Below are 20,495 nucleotides of genomic sequence, written 5' to 3' on the forward strand. Positions count from 1 at the left end.
TATTATTATAAATTATAGATCTATTAATATTATACGGAAATGTAGTATTAAGGTGAATGTGCAGCATACCAATACCCTGATCATGAAATAGTAATTGTCCACATAGACTAAAAAAGTCTGTTTGTGGGTCTTTGCCAATCCAAAATTAATTTTATTGCTCTAATTATGAAATTAATGTTTAATGTTGAATCAACTAAAACCATCCCTACACCCTCCCCCCCCCCAAATCATCACTCACAAACACTCTCACCAACCCCCTTCAATCATCTCTCTCTCTCTCTCTCTCTCTCACACACACACACACACACACACACACAACACACACACACACACACACACAACACACACACACACACACACACACACACACACATACACACACGCGTCAGCTGTGAAGAATCAACAAGCAGCACACAGAGAGTAAATTTAGAAACGAAATAATTGTAGCTAGAGAATCCATAATAGATTCATGAATTATTATAGATAGAGAAATAAATATATGAAAATATATTGTTGATAATAACTATAATAATAATAATAATATATAAATTTTAGAAAAGGAGAACAAAAAAAAGTAAATAAAATGCAAATGAAACTATGGTTGGTAAATCGATTTCAGAACACGTTCACATTGATCCTCATCCAAAGTCGTCAACCAGTTTGATATTATTCTTTTATAATTGGATATACCGCAGCCCCCAAGGTGACTTATTGGGAGTGGAACATTTGACATGATAACGTGACATAGGTAGGATATATTTATATCACAGGCTGACCGAATGTTTCGTGGAAGGCCAGAATAGTGAAAACGGGCGCCCCTAGTAAAATAGTTGTGGTTATCTTGTGGGTTGAAATACATTTCATTTTTGTACATGTACATAAGAACTGTTTATAAAAAGCTGATTCTGAAAACAGGAAATATAATAAATACCTGATTACATGGGAATCTTCTACTTAGTCCAAGGCCAGATTTAATGATTGCTTTTTGGGTGACTGATATTTCCTGGAGCAGAGCTCTAGAAGCACCACCCAAAGAATAATTCCATAAGACAGAATTGACTGAACATAATATGTAAGAATTGTTTATTTTGCATATTATGCAAAATAAACAATTCTTAGTTGGTTGATATCGAGAACTACTAACTTTGGATAAGATCAACATGCAAACCAACGAATACATTTATTGGTTACATGCAAACCAATGAATACATTTATTGCATACCTAGAATACATTTATTGTTGGTATAATTGATATTCAATTTAAAATGTCAGCATTGGTCGAATGGAAGGAAAGCATTGGATGTTATGTATAGGGAATAGACTGTTTGAAATTAATCTCACTAAAGAGACGGATACATCTTGATGAGTATACTAGTAGTTCTGCGAACCGTAGACCTCGCTCATGAATACAATTTTTAATCTAATGAGAAGGGCAGTAAGTACAGTATATTGTGAAGATTTAGCTATGTCATCTATTATTTTCTCCATTGAAAGTGCTAGAGACACTGTTTGCAGGGACACCGGACTTATCAAGGAGGTACCTTTATATCGTCTCCATATTTACAATATAAACATATATTACAACTTTTCTAATAATTATAAGAAATCGTTCAACTGACGGAAAAATGTAATATGCAGTAGGCAATTTAGATGATGAATCGTCTCACAGACGATGGTGAGATGGAAAATGATTCTAAATAAGATGAGTTTGTTGGTGACAATGACAGGAGGTTGCTAATGATGTTTTTCATGAAAAGTGGATTCAATGTTATGGCTTGTTATGCCTATGCAGAATGTTAATGCTCACAAATCGGTTTCCGAACTCATACCTAAAGGAAAACAAAATACTTGACACTGTAGAGCGACTCAAAAAAACATACAATAAAATAATTATTGTACCTGATAAACTGAAAATTCAGTTAAAAAATAACTAAAATAAAACTAATTAACTAATAAAACAATTAGTATCGTCTGCAAAAAAATCTGGTCGGGACGAGATTTGAACCTGGGTCCCACAGTGTGTCGAACTACGCTCTAACCGTCTTGGACACCATTGCCCAGTGGATGCGAAAAAGTAGGAACATGAATTGCTGTATCTTCAAAGATACGAAGAAGTAAATTTTTAGGTTAGTTTACGGTTTTTTAAATATTACATAAAAACCGGAGTTCTTACAAAAAATCGATACACATACGTTTCTGCGCCTTGTTTCAAAGAAATTGCATACCAAATTTCATCCAAATCGGACAATAACTGCGACTGTAACTGCGGTACAAACAAACAGACAAAAGCCGATCGAGTCGAAACTAAGACCTCAGCTCCGCTTCGGTCAATTAATTACATACAGTAGAGGCCTGCTTTATGTTTCGATAAACGTTTCGATAATTATTTATTCAATTAGAAAGTGAATCCAGTGAAAAATGCACTTGCAATTATTGGTAAATTTGTGAGTGAGATTTCATCAGAAGACCAAGACTATAATGTTTAGGAAGCACAATACATGGATAGATAGATTTAATTCTTTTGCTATCGGACCATACAGTCATCAGCAATGTCAATGTGTACGTTCTGTGTACAGTAAATTGTTCCAGTTCCAATCGTAAATTGTTCCATCACGTGACTAATGCAAAATGTTCCCATGGAACGCCATTTCAAAATCGTTGGTTCAAGCTTTTGGCGCGCACATTAGTTATTTGTGCAACTAGTGCGCAAAGTGACAGTTTGCTGCACCGAAAGAAACGTTTACGCCCGAACCGTAGGCGAGGGCGGAATGGTTTCTTGAGTGCAGCAGAGGAACTTTGCGCACGTATTTCACATTAAGTTTTTCCTACAGTTACCATTGAATATGAAAAGTGAGTAATTATGGGTAAAATTGCCTGAAATCCATCAAATGTTTTTCTGTGTAATTTTATTATTGATAAAAACCTTAATCCTAAAATCCTAAAGTCCTCGTTGTCGTTGGTTATAATATTATAATGAATAATAATTATCGCGTTGTGCCTCGTTGCACCTCTGCTCACTATAGCAGCCCAGTCACTGTTACCAACTTCATTTTGATTTTGCTGCACTGTTGCTCCATATAACCTACTAAGTATTTTGCGTTGTCATGTTGCAAATCTGGAGTGCAGAAAAATTTTTCCCGCACTAGAGCGGGAAAGTGATTCTTTGCGTTCTGTAATCAGTGCAGCAATGGCCACTTTTCAACGTAACTGTAGGAAAAATATAAAGTTGATTTACACTAAAATGTGTCGTTTACTAGCTGCGTGAATGAAGAAAGGCTGTTTTACAAACGTACCGTCTAGAAAAGTGTAAATTTCTTTTATTCCATTACTCTCAAATTTTCTATCGAGAAAAATTCATTTAATGAATGGTTATCAAACATCATATTGTTGGTTATGTATTCTACGCTATGCTATGGTGACCAAACTATCAGCGCTTGCGCAGAGAAGCAAGCAGACTACAATATTCGACCAATGAGAGCTCAGATAGTTGGAACTGTACTAGGTCGGACAATCTACCACACTTCGACTGTGGGGCAGGATTTTGGAACTGGAACAGAATCTGTCAAATTCCTCCCATGGAACGCGGAACTTTTTACTTGGTAAATTGTGAATCGGACAATTTACCACATTCCATGTACACAGAACGGGCCCAATGAAATATTCATAACACTTAATTTATTATAAAGAATGTGAGAAAAACTCCAAAGAATAGAAGGGGTTTGCATGCAGAAGATCGAATAGTGATTTGCTGAACAAAGAGACTGGATAATTATCTATTGCCCCTGCAACCTATTGTAGACCTTTGTTCCCAAGACGTGATGGGACTTCTGTACTTTAGTTAATCGTGTACGTTGGGTGTCAAGTTGTTGTCTTTGGCGAGTTTTGTATGAATGAACCATACCTCTTGTGTTCATTTTACTCTTATTTTTATGTATATATTGGGCAACAACATAAATATATTGGTTGTAAACCGTATATTTCATACTATATATCTAAACCATATTTCATACTATGTATACTGGAACTATATATTTTTTGTTCATTAGGCTGGCCATTAACGGTGCTTCACAGACTTCATACATTGTTGTGTCATCACAGCGAAAGGCTTCGAGGACACTATTCTGAGGCTTTGTTTTTGTATTTCCCATTTTTTTGTTGTTAATTTCGCTGCTCTATTTGAGGTTAAATGATTTCTCTATCATTATAATTAATTTATGATTTTCCAGAGGTTTATTTATTGTTATTGGCTGTTTATTTTATGTTAGGCTGGCCTTGAACGGAAGAACATGCATATTAATGATGCATATAGACATGTTCATCATGCCTGTTTTTGTCATCAGCGAGAGGCTTCTAACATAAAATAAACAACCAATAAAAATGAATAAACCACTGGAAAATTTTAAATTATTATGCAAACGATTGCAAGTAAGCAATTGTTTGAGAATGATTTGGTTTGTTTGTTGTCGTAGGTGTAGTGACTACTGCCGACGATGGGAACATGTATGGGGGGGCGGGGGCGGCAGCGGCAGCCGTGGAAGAGCCCCCCAGGCGCACATGGAGCAATATGGCGACGGCCAGCAGCGCCAGCGGCAGTACGGCCAGCGGCTGGGCCAAGGTAGCCTCGGCTGATGCAGTCGTTCCTAAATTCGACAATCTGGACGACTTCCCGTCCATCGGAGGTAATCAAATTGGTAGTTTGACATTTTTATACTACAGAGTGAAAAAGAAATCAACATTTACTAGTTGTAATATTTGAAGTTTTGTAAAATTTCAGTAATAGGTAATAAATAGATTGTTGAAGCATGAGTCTAAAAAGTTAGAATTCATCATATACGTGGGGGTACCCAAAAATAACCGGAATTGCTCTGCTGTGATCCTGCTTCTTGTAGTACGAATTTGAGCCGCTAGGGGCGTGCAGCGAAACTCATTGTTAGTTGAGTGCCGCTCAGTTCAACGATCTAGCTTGTTCTGTTCGTCTGCAGTGATAGTTTTTGCTAGAGCTCTTTTGTTCGCATTTCGTTTTTTTGTAATGGTGAGTTTCAATGAACAGCATGCAGCTGCAAAATTATTTTTTTTTCTTGGAAAAAATATGCTGAAACTATGTTAATGTTGAAGACCGCCTGCAAAGATGACGCTATGAGGAAAACTCGAGTGTACAATAATTGATTTACTTGTTTTAAAAATGGCGACATGTCAATTGATGACAACAATCGTACTGGACGTCCTTCAAATGCCCGAATCGTCGAAATTCAAGAGCTTGTGCGCTCTGACCGTGACAGACAATCAAATATGTTTTGTTCGGGCAACAGTGTTAGATAAAAAAGACCTGATTTGTGGCAGACAGGCGACTGGATCTTCCATCACGACATCGCACCTGCAAACACAGTAATCTCACTCTATTCGGCCATTTTTGGCTTGAAATAACATTTTACCGCTGCCTCATGCACCCTACCCTTCAGATGTAGCTCCTTGCAACTTTTTTGTTACCAATTATGAACGAAAACTTGGAAGGACAACGATTTGACAACAGCAAAGAGATCAATAAAAAAACGAGGCAGGAGCTAGCAGCCATTCCTAGAGATGACTTCAAAAAATGTTTTGAACAATGGAAGAGCTGTTGGATAAGTGTATTAGTTTTAATAGAGAGTATTTTGAAGGAGATAAGGTTGTATTGTAATAAATTCAAAACTATGTACTTTTAGAAACAATTCAGAAGTAATTTTTGGGTACCCGTAGTTGTCAACAATGAGAATGTAGCTCAAATTGTCAAAAAAGTGTTGAATAAAGCTGAAATTGTCAATTATAAAATCAATGAAATTAAAAATAATTTGGTATCTGCATTGTTATCAAGTAATTTCACTAAGATAGTGAAAACGTTATATTTTTAGTTGATAGGACTAAAATTGGTTATTGAAGGATTTGCCCGAATTTTCATAGTAGTCTAGTCTTGTTTTCCATACTCCAGTATAATATACGAGTAGTATTAGTATTGCATCATAATAGTATGCATATTCTTATCATTTCATATGATTTGTAATTGTATCAAAAATAAATAAATTACAAAAAATACAAACTTTTTGATCCATAAAATTAGTTTAATTTACTTGAAAAAAGGAATTTTTGCTGATGTATGCATTTATTTGTATTTTCAGTAAGTCAACAGTAACTCAAAAATATAAGTAACTTTTATTGACCGAGCGAAGTGAGGTCTAAGATTCAAGTCGACGGTTTGGCATTTCTCTAAATGTTTATATGTTGCGCATTTACGGCGAAACGCGGTAATAGATTTTTATGAAATTTGACAGGTATGTTCCTGTTTTAATTGCGCGTCGACGTGTATACAAGGTTTTTTAAAATTTCGCATTTCAAGGATAATATAAAAGGGAAAAGGAGCCTCCTTCATACGCCAATATTAGAGTAAAAATCAGACTATATAATTATTCATCATAAATCAGCTGACAATTGATTACACAGATGTGTGGAGAAGCCAGTCTATTGCTGTATTTCCATAAGGTCTATAGTTTCAATCAGGTTCTTGTGGATGAGAATACTGCGTGAGGTCTACTGTTCACAGAACTACTAGTTATTAAAACATAAGTAACTACTAAAAAATTCGACGTTTCACAGAGAAAGCATTTGCTCTCTACTTCCATTTACTTGGGAGCAATTAATTTTTATTTGCAATTACAATATCTACTCGGGAAGACAAGCTGACCATATTTTTGATGTACTATATCGATAGGGATTTGAATAATTATTTTCTGTAATAATGGTTTGTATATTTTAGAAATTGCATAGGCATACAGAAATAATTATTGTTGATAACCTCTACAATTATTATTTTTATAATTATATTTTACAGGATCGCGATCGAACAATAATCAAAACCGTCGAGGACGCGGAAGAGGTGAGAAAATAATCCTTATACTACATTAAAAATACTTATTTCTTCCACCTACTGTTTAAATTACTTACTTTACTCCCTGGGACATAACGATAAAGTGTCATTTCTTGCTCTTGCGGGACTAAAAATAAAAAAAAACTCCCTAGAGAATAAAAGTAACTCCATTAAAATAATATTTGAAATAGGTTGGGAGGTCGAAGCTCAGATGAGGAAACATAATAGAGTTGTCTGTCATTGAGCCAACTGAATTCAATACCTCAACTACATATTTGATCAATCCATGAAATAAATGTTTGTATGATATTACATACTTAATATTAGTAGACGATAAAAATGTATACATATTTTTAAATATATTATACTATTCAAAATACCAGCAAACAAATATTTTTGATCTTCAATTCAAATCTGAAACGCGCGAACTGGAGTCAGCCATTTTTGACAGTCGGCCAGCTGATAATTGTTACAACTTTTGCCGATATATAGCGCAATCGGCAGTGTCAACCAGCAAGGTCTTTAAATGCCTATTTATTATATAAATACCGTATTTATAGACCTTGTCAACCAGACGATCGGTTTTTAGTTTTTAGATTTCAGGTTATTTTGTAAAATAAAACATTGACACCAATAATGTGAGTTATTAAAATTATTTGACATGCAGTATCTGTAAATGTAGATGGAGGAAAAATGTTGTGTACATCACTAGTGAAAAATGTTTTTTCCTAGAGTTAACTTGAAAAGTGGCCATTCCTGCACTGATTACAGAACGCAAAGAATCACTTTTCCGCTCTAGTGCGGGAAATTTTTTTTTGCATTCCAGATTTGCAACATGGCAACACAAAATAGTTGGTGGGTTATATGGAGGATTAGTGCACGAAAACAAAAATTAAGTTGGTAACAATGACTATGGTTACATTTAGATAAGAATCATTTCAATGGCTACCCTACATTTATGATAAAATCCCAATCTAGAAATCCAAAACAAGAATAATGTTCATCTAAATCATAATTAAATAATCATCGTTTACGAATTCTCATCATTTAATAATGGATAATAGTTCTTTTCTATTGATAATTATTATTTCAACTGCAAGCAATGAGAAAAGTAGCAAATATACATTATAAAATTCGATTTTTGAGGTTTAATGATTACCGTTCGATATCCATATAAATAAAAAAACATAAGAATACTACAATAAATATTCTCTATTGTCTATGTTATTTTCATAAATATTTTTCAGTTTACTTTGAAAATTTTTATCGGTAATTTGAGCAAAAGTCTAAATTTCTGAATCCTGTTTCTGTAGTTTTTAGCTGGATGAAACAAACTTAGGTACGATTCTTCCCGCTAGGTCGCGCGCTTGTCGGTTCAGCCATCTTGCAGCCATCCCAATGAGCTCTTGGCGTGTATTTTGAATGTGAATTTTCAACTTCAATTGGATTATTAATTTTTAAATGAATTAAGGTTGTTATTAATAACAGCATCACACACACAAACATTTGATGGATTTCAGCCATCATTTTACCCATAATTACCCACTTTTCATATTCAATGGTAACTGTAGGAAAAATTTAATGTGAAATACGTGCGCAAAGCTCCTCTGCTGCACTCAAGAAGCCATTCCGCCCTCGCCTACGGTTCGGGCGTAAACGTTTCTTTCGGTGCAGCAAACTGTCACTTTGCGCACTAGTTGCACAAATAACTATTCTCCCTCAGGAAAATTGTTGCCCTCGGCTTCGCCTCGGGTTTCAAACTTTTTCCTCAGGGAGAAAAAACAGTACTTTTCACACTAGATATTCAAATAATTACTAAAATGATAGTCACTATAGATGTTATAGTCACTATAGACGATAGTCACTTGACTGAATTGAATGCGAATTTAACCAAAGTAAAGGTTGGCGATTATATATGGGCAGCTTTAATTTGCATTTTTTTTTAATACGGTACGACAAAAAAGTTAGTAAAAAATGACCTAATAAGCTTCAAAATAGTAAGCTTCAATGCAGCTCACAAAACTGATTTTGTCAGTGTGTTGGAAATTAATTAATTTTTACTTGAGCCTGTAGCTGATTTCCTGATTTATCCTGAAGTACAAGCAAGCAATAAAATGTAAGATCCATCTTAATAGTTATTCTACTATCGTTACTGGTGCAGATTGTATGTCTACGATATTTTCATTTACTCTCATCTAATCCAATCAGTAGACTAAGAACAAACAACTTTTGTTAGTTTTATCTCTTGTCTTATTATTGAAATTAGTTTTGATTTTTTTGTCTAAATTGAAGGTGACGTTCCATTGTGAATGCAGATTAAAATTAGCCCCGTTAATTAAACTCCTATGAAACATTTTGTCAGTCCAATTAAACGATACTCATAAAAATTAACTGAATTAACTTTGTTTAGAAGTTTGTTGATCTTTGTTGAAATTAACTTTGTTGATCGTTCTCTAAAAAAAATTGAGATACTTTCATTCAATTCTTCAAATCATACGATATCAAAATTAGAGAAGTGTGTAGAGAATATTATTATGTTCTTCTTATAAAATTAACCAATTATTATATTTTTTCTATTTTCAGGACAAACCAACTTGATTGGTGACTTTAGAAGTCTTCGAATGGATTGAACTCCAAAATCCAATTACATTTCAAAGATCCAAATTTTATTATTACATTATCAAAATGTAATGTTCAATTTTAATTTTTCATTTTTAGTTATAATTGACAATTACTTCGAAAAAAGCAAATATGTTGTCAAAGCGTTTATATGCAATAGAAATATATGCCCATTAAACTGCGTCCGTAGAGGTGAAGTAATAATCTTATAGTTCTAATTCATTCTTTTTCATGTAATTTGATATTCAGTTATTGATCAGTTGTGAATCCTCATGTCTCTAGTGAATCCTTCATTATCCGGCGTTTCATTCAATGTATTTAACTCTTTGATTTTTCATGTAAGACAAAGTGGATAATTTAATATTCGGTTATCAATAAGTTGTCTTGTAAAATAAGGCCTACTTCTATCCTTGTCAAATATGTATTTTATCTAGAAGTTATAATAATTTTGAATAGATTGAACTCCAAAATCCAACTTCATTTCGAAGATCCAAATTTTATTTTTTACACTATCCGAATGTATTAATTGAATTTGGTTTCAAATTTCATTTTTAGTTATAATTGACAATTACTTCGAAAAAAGCAAATATGTTGTCAAAGCGTTTATATGCAATAGAAATATATGCCCATTAAATTGCGTCCGTAGAGGTGAAGTAATAATCTTATAGTTCTAATTCATTCTTTTTCATGTAATTTGATATTCAGTTATTGATCAGTTGTGAATCCTCATGTCTCTAGTGAATCCTTCATTATCCGGCGTTTCATTCAATGTATTTAACTCTTTGATTTTTCATGTAAGACAAAGTGGATAATTTAATATTCGGTTATCAATAAGTTGTCTTGTAAAATAAGGCCCACTTCTATCCATGTTAAATATGTATTTTTTTATCTAGAATAATAATAATATTATCATTATTATTATTTATCTAGAAGTTATAATAATTTTGAATGTACGTATTGTAAAAATACCATTGATTTGTATCAAGCGTTCATGTGCAATTTGTTATCGATTTCAGTGCTCCTTATTCCTACACGCTGTTAAGAAAGAATGTTAAAAATTGTGATTTATGTAAGTGTAAATTTTCTACTTAACAAAGGATATGTTTTTTTAATGACGAAGTTAATTTGTTTGCTTTAGCACCTTGTTCTACTGTATTTTGTGTAATATATAGTATTCAAGAGAGTCTTACTTGTTCAGAATACAAAAGTACCTACTACCATAGAGAAAATATAACATAAGCTTATGCTATATTTTCGCTATGCCACTACACTCAAGCACTTGAAAGTGCCCATATGGTAAGCTATAATTTCAATTTCATTTTGGCACAATAGTATATTTCGCACCTAGGGTCGAAAATGTACGTTTTCCGGCTCGAGATCGCGGTTTTCAAGTTCGAGAAGAAGTCGAGAACTTGAAGCGTTCGAGAGCCGGAAAAACATTTTTGCCCGTGTTGCGAACGCTATTTTTCGCCACACCAAAAAAAAACTTCCCAATATATAAGAAATTGAAAAATAAATAAAATTCAAACAGCCTATTTTGATAGTTTGAATCTTGGTTATGACAACTTTCACTGTCAATTAATTTCAATATTATTAATTAATGATTTACAATAGTGACAATATTTTTATACTATTAATATTTCGAATAATTGAATTTTTATAGCTCGCGCTTTGCGCCTGGTGCAATATCTCATGGATAGATGGATGAATAGAATTTTCATTACTATTTTGAAATAATGTGATTAAAAAATTAATATAATTGCATATTTCACAGTTTTGTCTCAAAATATATCTAAAAAATTGATTGAAATTTAAATTACGGTAACTAATATAGAAAATAGCTAATAAAAGTCGAAAGTCATCGACAAAAAAAATGTCATTGACTGAGGTTCGAACCTAGATCATGTTTGTAAATCACTGAGCTTTAAGTTCTGATGTATTACGCCTTTACGCTCTCGGCCATTGCATAATGTTGATCGTAGGGGCCTGTAAGTCAGGTAACGTATGTAGGCTACTATAATATAGTGTATAGCGGCAAACTTGAAGCCGGTTTGCCGGCATTTTCACAACAAAATATTGCTCTGAAAATAGTTAAATCATAGAGAAAACATTCGAAGATTCAATCTTGAGTGGGCCTAATGTTTTCTCTATATGGTTTGATATTGAAGAAAAATTATCTAAAAGTTTTAATAATGAATTACGGAAAAATTACTAGGAATTTTTCAGTCAAGGCTGGGTTTCACCAGTAGGCTTACCTTAAACTTCAGATCTCTGCTGTATTTTCCTATTATTATTGTTGATTGTATTGCAATTCGATAGTAAAAAATAAACAATTATTACTCTACCTCACTTTTAAATATTGATACAATTATTGTACTTTGATTTCAAATTCGATTCTTCACTTTTAAATACTTGCGATACGTACCTTTCTGACAATGGACAATGCAGCCAACATTATATTGTTGAGGCTATAGAGATATCATCGTATTCTATTGTTTGATATCAAAAACACAATAATAAATATTAAATTATGAAACAGTAATTTATAAAATATATTATAGACATGATACCGCGATTCACGATACATAATTATATAGATTATTACAGTCGTTATGAGATTATCTCTATGATTTTTGTGAGATCGGACACGATCAGCTGTTATTCAAGGTCATTTTACAGCCCTAGGGCCGTAAAGTTTTACCGGCCTGGTCGGAAAACAATCACTTTCGGCCTCCATATGACGCACGTAAACCAGCTGATTACATCCAAGTGTGGCGAAAAATATTTTTTGGCCAAATATTGAAGATATTGGATAGAGAAAACTATGGATATGATAATAAGTCATTTATTTCAAGAATTGATGGAAATAGAGCAATTCAAAAATGTGGTGACATGTTGGCATCAGGGGGCCACCACAATGGTATCACAAAATGCCATAATTGCCCTGTGATTCCATTGTGTCATCACACTTTATTCTTAAATTCAAACAATAATTTGAAGTCTATCAAAATTTGTACTTATATGATTATAAAAAACAGTTCATACAATAGAATGCATCGCAAACCAGTCATTTCAGTCTTGTGTGAGGTGTTCTCTTCTACTATAAAAGGGTAGCCGTCTAGTTGTCACCCCGACTACTTGACACCTGGTCATTTTGGCCATAGGCGACTACCTGTACCCTCGTAAAAATATGTCATTGCCGTCAAGTTGTCCCCCCGACTACTTGACACCTACTGGACCAAAGGGGCCAACTAGTCATGACCGTAAACGACAACTTGAAACCTCGCACCCTCGCGTCAGGGTGCCCCCTCGACTAGTTGGCACCTCCTTAGAAAGGAGACAAGTAGACGGGGATGGATCACGTTGGCGTCAACTTGTCACCCCGACTACTTGTCACCTACAGAACACCAGTTGGCACGAGTTACACCCCCGCGGCGTAGAGAGGAGGGATCAAGCAATTTTTATTACTGGTTATGATGTAGAATTGAATTCCAAGCACTTTTGGTTCAGTAACATTTTCCCGTCAAACGCACGGTACGGGAGATATTCGCCGTCTTTGCTATTTTTAGGATGATATTTTTCGAGTTGGTTGAAACAAAAAAATGAATAATAAGCCCTTTTGATGACCGAACCAGATGTAGAACACAATAAAACACATTTTGTTTAGCTATATTTTCCCGTCAGACGCACCGTTTACGAGTAAATTGAGCCTAATGCTAGGACAGTCAAATTTTCATTCATCAATGAATGATATGGCAGATGAAGCTATCAGTCTGGTTATCAACTGAGGTATTACATGAAGTCTGGTAATTAATATGAGGATAAATAATAATGATTTATACACTCTTGCGCTCAGATTGCAATCAGACCATAAGAACGCCAATGAGAATCTTCACGTTGTATCTGTGTCTTCTACACTCACAGACACTGTTTAAACAAATTTTATGAGTATGATTATTAAGAAGAGTAGCGTTTAAAGATGTTTCATATAAAAATGAAACCGGTTTAAAGTTTATTGATTACTCAAGATTACAAATAACTTATCACTAATGCTAGACAAATATTTTTTGAGGCTCTTTCAACATCCAGTCTGTTTGTATACTTATTCTTGATTGCACCATGGTTGCATAACCATGAAGAGCCAACCGGAATAATGATTTCTTGTGGAGTGGAGTCGAGGGGATAGGTTGTCGTGACCGTAGATGACTATTGTACCCTCGTAAAAATATGCCACTGCCGTCAAGTTGTCCCCCCGACTATTTGACACCTACTGGACCGGAGGTGTCAACTAGTCCCGACCGTAAACGACAACTTGACATTTCGCACCCTTACGACAGGGTGTCCCCCCGACTAGTCATCACCTCCTCAGAAAGGATACAACTAGACGGGTATGGCTCACGTCTACTTGTCCCCTAAAAACCGGTTTTAAAAGGGGACAAGTAGTCGTGGCGGCACCTAGTCGCGTACCCCTATAAAACTACAACTGACATAAACTCACTTCGTAGCTGAGCTGCGAGTATGCACTTTTATATTAGAACTTTGCTGAGCAGCATATCAGTTATTGTGGCACAATATCACATGTATTCATAGACCAAGGGCATTTTCACATGCTTGTGGGCCCCTGGCTAAATAGCCTGATGGAAATAGATAGCAATTGTGGAACCATGGAGCTTGAAGCAATGAATGACACCGTGATGCCAATGTGGACTCACGGGGCCAGAGTGTGGCATTTGCCGCGATACCAACGTGGACTTAACGTGGCAAATGTCTGAAAGTAATCTCATTTTATAACTTGGGTAGTGTCTTTGCATATGATTAGTTAAAATATGTCACAGGAAGCTTTTTAATATAAAAGAAAGATCTTGATGGGCTAGTTAAATTATGTTTATATATAAAGTTAGTGAAAATTATAGAAATAACGAGATATTCCTTTTACGAGGATAATTTGACAGTAGGAGTATTCAAATGAAACCTACTGAAAAATTATAAATTGTGAAAGAAATGAACTATTTCTTTAATTTTAACCAACTCTGTATAAATTAAATTGAAGGAAAAATTATGTGTGAATCATGGGACTAGAATATTTTCTACTCCCTCGGTTGCCCTTACACCATCAGGTAACTAACGTTATCCTCAGAGAAAAAGAGTTGCTTCTTAATTAGTACCGAGATGTAGCATTACAGCAGTCACTTTATTCCTAGAGAATAAAGTAAAAAATATATATAATATGTAAAAAGTGTTGCATCTATGTTTGTGAGAGTGCCATCGGAGGTTTGAATCCTAATGAAAATAGGCGAATAGAGTTGCTGTACAGTAGCCAAGTGGATTAGTTGCTGGCTTTGCAAACCAATGGCTCTAGACTCGTTTCCTGTTCTGGCAAGTCTCGGGTTACCTTAGATGAACACGTTAATTGTTGGTCCCGGCTGCCTAAAACCAATCATCAATATGTTAGAGGTCCGGAAATAATAATATATATATCAAGAACTCTGGCTCACACCTGAGCCAGCCAGTTCACTTTATAAATTATTTGACAAAATCCAAGAAAAAACTATTTTGGTTGATCATAGCTGGGTCATCAAAATCTGGTGTCTTTTGTTTATGTCCTATAGTGAGGTTCACGTTACATCATAATGGCAGTGGATAAAGATAGGAGAGCAGCGTTGCCGACTCTCTGCCTTGACACTGCCAAGGCATCTTCTATGGAGGATTGCTCATACCGGTATATCTGATTAAATATTAACTGTTTATTCTTGTTTTAAATAGGTTAATCAATTTTATTTTATTCAAGAAATATGTTTTTCAATGATTAAATAATAGAATTTCCGAATTGAATATTTTTTAAATGAACTATATCTTTCTACATTGTTGAAAACGATCTGGCAACGTTGCGGAGGTAGAAAATAAAAGCGCTAACTGCTTCGCCGAATGATAGGCGAGGATAGCACAACAATGTTAATCGAATACTGCCATAAGTTGTAACGTGGACCTAATTATTTATTAAAAGTAATAAGAGCGATGAAAAATAATTCCCCGTGACCCGAGAGTGGAAAGCATAAGAGTGAGAGGGAGCAGCGTGGGATAACATCGCAGTGGCACAGTATACATACAGTACGGAAACTTGGCTTTACCCTGACGCCAAAATCCGCCATCTTGTTAGGAAGCGCCGCATTGTAATAGTATTGATGGTAGGTTCGGATCACTTCAATGATCCGGATCAATTGATCTCATTCACTGCCACGAGCCAATCAGAAGACCAAGATTGGAACTTCCCAAGGTCACGTGACGTGTTTAGTATTGGGGTCATGTAAAAAGCATTGGTTAGATAGGCGATTGATTACAAGTTTCCATTCTGTATATTCTGTGGCAGTGGTGTCCGGGCACCAAAGACCAAACTTTGGTATTCCCAGTATCGGTGTGCGCGGAGTATAAATAACAAGTAATGATTAAGAACATCCAAAATGTACTAAAAAATGACACAAATAACTTTAGTATTGTTTCCTGAATGTTGAAAATATTGGATGAACTCATTCAATAATTTGCAATTAGATAATCAGCAATAACAATCTCATTGCCTCATGGGATGGGATTGGTAATAATGTAGACTATATTTACTTATGAATATAATAACAGATCATAAATATGATTGGGATAGAACTTCAACTCTGCAATAATGATCGATCACTTTATCAAAAAATCTGGTGTGGTACACTCACACACAACTTTCCTTGCTTATTGAACTATAAGCCTCATTATCCAAACGAGAATAATTTAGGGGAATAACATAATGACGATTGACGGCAACATATTTGCAACTACGATCAGACTACTATATATGTGTATAATACAATTGTTTTCAGAGTACTTTTTCCTTTATGTAAATAATTGTGAAATTCGATGATTTTTTTAAATTCGTCAGAACAGCTGTTCTACAGATGAAATATCTTGACTATGACTGTGTTCTTTTTATAAACTGCTCTACCTACCTACCTACCTCATGCACGAGAAGGAGGTTACAAAGTCAATTTCTCAAGGATTGGGTGGACCCCCCATTTGTACACCAGGAAAAAGACTCATGTCAGTTGATAGAGCTAATAAATAACTATACAGGGTATGGATTTGATAAAAATCGTTAGAGCCGTTTTTGAGAAAATCGTGAAAAGCGTGGTTTTTTAGTAACTGTCATTTTTCTCAAGAATATTACGAAGCTCCTGCAATTTTTTTCAGAAATGAGACTCATGTCAGTTGATATTAATTATTAAATTAAATAATTAAATAAATAAATAATTAAATTTTACCCATGTCATAGCTATCCATGGTATAAATTTAAAGAAAATCGTTAGAGCCGTTTTTGAGAAAACCGTGAAAAACATGGCTTTTTAGTCATTATCCGCCATTTTTCTCAAGAATATTACAGAGCTACTGGAATTTTCCCAGAAATGAGACTCATGTCAGTTGATAGGGCTTATAAATAGCTATCCATGGTATAAATTTGAAGAAAATCGTTAGAGTCATTTTCGTGAAAAACATGGTTTTTTAGTCATCCGCTATTTTTTTCGCCATATTGAATTGAATTTTATTGAATTTCTTATTGTCGGGTCCTCATGGTATAAGGACCTTAAGTTTAAAATTTCAAGTCAATCGGTTAATTAGAAATGGAGTTATCGTCTTCGCAGACATACACACACACACACACACACACACACACACACACCAATACCCAAAAATCATGTTTTTGGACTCCTTACCTATGGTAGTAGGGCAAGGAAAGTAACAATATACCTACTTATCCTGAAGTTGTAAATGTAAAGCGTCAATTCAATCGATTTTTCTGATCACGTGAACCATGCATGATAAAAGTCCAGTTACTACTGCAATCTACAGGAAAGTTTGTCAACTCGCTATAGAACCAACACCACTTCAGCCGTGAACTGTAAATCTAAGGTTAGAGTGGTTAGAGCAAGTATTTTGTCAGTTCAGTTTCAGTTGTGTTTGTAGCTTCCTACCTTGCCCATCACAACGTTGGTAAATGCGTTTATGATTGTGATTACCGGCTTCGAGCTTCTACTTTGTCTGTTTTATTATAGTTTTCAGAATATTTGATTAAATTATCAAAATATTTCAATTATTATTTTCCATCTTTCTGTGAATAAAGTGTTTATTGTGTCAAAAATCTTAGCTTTGAGGTTATGAAATACTGTGGCTGGTTTTAGTCTAAAATCTTGGCAAGAGTATTTTTTCTAATTAATTATACATATAATATAATTTAGATTCTGAATGTATCTTTAATTTGTGAACAAAATACTCATGCCATTATTCTATGATGAATAGAAGTTGAATAATGTAGCATACATTTCTACTGTATAGGTTTTCTTGGTTATTGATGTTGTTTTCGCCTTAACACAGATTATAATAATTTTGTGAGTATTTTAGTGAAAATTCGTGCAAGTGTTGGTCTCTTCAGTTATAATATTTTAAAATAAACTCATTTACGTGTTGACGACCACGTCAGTTTATTTTTTCTAAAGAATTTTCTCAGGTGAGTAGACAAAATCAAATTTCATTTAATAGAATAAATTGAATTTTATATAGCTCAACATTTATTGATGTTTTTTATCAAATAGAGCAATACACATTTTTTCTACGATACTTTCAATTAATGTAACTTAATAGTTGTTATACACCTGATGCTTAAATTTCTTATAAGTTACGGATGTTAACAACTACCGTTTCACTTTTAATAAAGTATTTTTATTATCTATTTCAATAGATATGTACCGTAGTTTATTTGATTTTTACATTTAAATTGATTTTATTTCAATTGTCATAGACTAGAGACTGTCATAATACTGTAATTATTAATTTAGTTGTGAACTTAATGCAATTAGCATCTTAAAGCCGCGTTTACACCTTAGTTAATAACAAAATGCTAATAACTTATTCCTTATAGATTCTATTAGATTGAACGGAACTTGACAAACACATATGATCATCATGTGTATGATAAGTTATGTTCAATCTAATAGTATCTATACTATAAGCATTAAGTTTTGATAATAACTCCGGTGTAGACTCTGGGTCTACTATAAACTCATATTTTACCAAGGAAAAAATATTTACTTATTTATAGGGTATTTATTATTGTTGGACTTGATTCTCATTTTGCATTTGGCTGATATATTCAGGTATTTTAAATTAAGTAGAAGTAGAAGTTAGTTAATAATGGGGGGGTATAATAATAGCAATGATATTATTTGTTCTAATAAGTTCAAGTTCCATTGAAAAATATTTTATCTTGGAGGAAAATGTGTTTATTTTATTATGATTACAATATGCTATTGTTAACTGACTTTATCCTTATAGCCCAAATATTTGCAGCCTCACCTATTAAGGATAGCCTACATGTAGAACTACTTAGGCTATGACCATTTTTTACAGGCTGTAAGTCTAGGATAAAATAAGAAGACTCTGCAATAAAATCATGATAGATTAGGGATACTGCAGGTATAACTTACTAATACTTTGTTTGAATATGGCCAATATTGTTGTTTATAATACACAATACTGTGGATGTCAGACCCTTACTGTGGGAGTGGGAAATGAAAAACCAAACCTTTTCATCATTATTTTTAAATCATAATAGGATGATATCTTCTAATAAGTGTGGAAACATTTCTATAGTTTAATTTATTCTTGTGGTAATAACTGAAGGCTGTTCAGCTTTATTGGTCAATCTCATTGGAATACTTGAGCATTTAATTGTTCTTAAAATATAAGAAAATCATGAAATGACAAAGCTTGATTGGTGAATCAAGAAGATAATGTTGGGCAAAAAACTGGCTTGCTCATTAAAATTCAGAAAATCTTGACATTTTCCAAACATCTACAGTCTTTTGTCAATCCTGTGGTGTTGATGAAGAAAGATAAAGTAAATGTTTGAAAAAATCCTCAAACGTTAAAGATTTTCTAGAGACTGATTAGAATGGTTATTCAAGTGTGTTCTTTTTTAATTGAGTTCTATACTTCTATCTTGTTTATTTTAAATAATTACTGTATAAAGGATTAATGATTGTTAAAAATGTTACTTGCTTAGCAAGTGTGGCACTCTATAACTAGGTCACCGCAAGTTTTCTTTAAACCAATCCAAGCTAATCAATCACACTGGAATAGATCAACTCATGATTGTATTTCGGTCACAATCTTTGCCCTAGACTTGGAAAGAATAACTAAGCTAGGTAAAAGTTAGCTCTTCAAAAACAATATTTCCGAAATGAAAATTTGATTTTGCTTGATTAAATTCTAATTATGTGGCAACAAGTATTTTACGTTTTAAAATGTGTAAAACCTTTAAAGAGGCTCTAACAAATATACCTTAACGGTGCACATGTGCACAAATCGGAAATCTAAATAGGAGAGCTGATATCTAAATATGAGACCTGTACCTATAGTCAGGTCCACATTATAATGGCAGTAGATAAAGATAGAAGAATAGCGATGCCGATTCTCTGCATTAATTAATTATATTTCTACACTGTCAGAAACATAATTGGCATCGTTGTGGACCTAGAAAAGGATAGTACCACCGGCTTTGTCAAATGATAGTCAAGGATAGCAAAACCAAAGTTGATCAAATTCTGTCATTATAACGTGGACCTCAATATAGAATACAAGGTAGGCCTAGTGGCCACGAAAAGATGCGCAGTAACAAATCAAAACCAGCTGGTCGGTGTGACGTCATTGGTGCTCTAAAAGTCTAATCTTCCTATCATTTCAATGTTAAATTGAGGAACTTTGTAAGTCTTTTTCTCAAAAAGTACATAACTTTCAAGTCCCATCGACATTCCCTACGATTTAAACAAAATGTATCTTCAATTTTTCTAGAAATCTAACACTTTTGGACCGCTAGATCTTACAGAATGATTGATTCCGCAAGAGCCTGCACATCGAATACCTGTTGCTTTCTTATTGAAAATTAACATGC

The 20,495-nt window shown here is 34.0% G+C and overlaps 2 protein-coding genes across 3 annotated transcripts in view; both read left to right on the forward strand.

Annotated features, from left to right (window-relative positions):
• The window catches only part of LOC111052381 (protein maelstrom 2), a 34,870-nt gene extending 24,169 nt beyond the window's left edge, over positions 1–10,701 (forward strand). The window contains exons 12-14 of the mRNA XM_039437793.1: positions 4,470–4,679; positions 6,863–6,907; positions 9,482–10,701. Coding sequence (XP_039293727.1) covers positions 4,470–4,679; positions 6,863–6,907; positions 9,482–9,528 — 302 coding nt within the window. The 3' untranslated portion in view covers positions 9,529–10,701. The remainder of the gene's footprint in view (positions 1–4,469; positions 4,680–6,862; positions 6,908–9,481) is intronic.
• A 6,764-nt stretch (positions 10,702–17,465) lies between these two features.
• Positions 17,466–20,495, forward strand: part of LOC111052344 (glutamate synthase 1 [NADH], chloroplastic) — a 97,699-nt gene continuing 94,669 nt past the window's right edge. The window contains exons 1-2 of one of the 2 annotated variants that reach the window (XM_039437794.1): positions 17,466–17,539; positions 17,846–18,053. The gene's annotated coding sequence lies outside the window, so the exon portion shown is untranslated. Of the gene's footprint in view, positions 17,540–17,845; positions 18,054–20,495 lie in introns of those variants that run through there. The other variant, XM_039437795.1, reaches the window with a different exon arrangement.

Source organism: Nilaparvata lugens, chromosome 11, assembly GCF_014356525.2.
Source record: "Nilaparvata lugens isolate BPH chromosome 11, ASM1435652v1, whole genome shotgun sequence".
In the NCBI taxonomy this organism is placed as follows: Eukaryota; Metazoa; Arthropoda; class Insecta; order Hemiptera; family Delphacidae; genus Nilaparvata; species Nilaparvata lugens.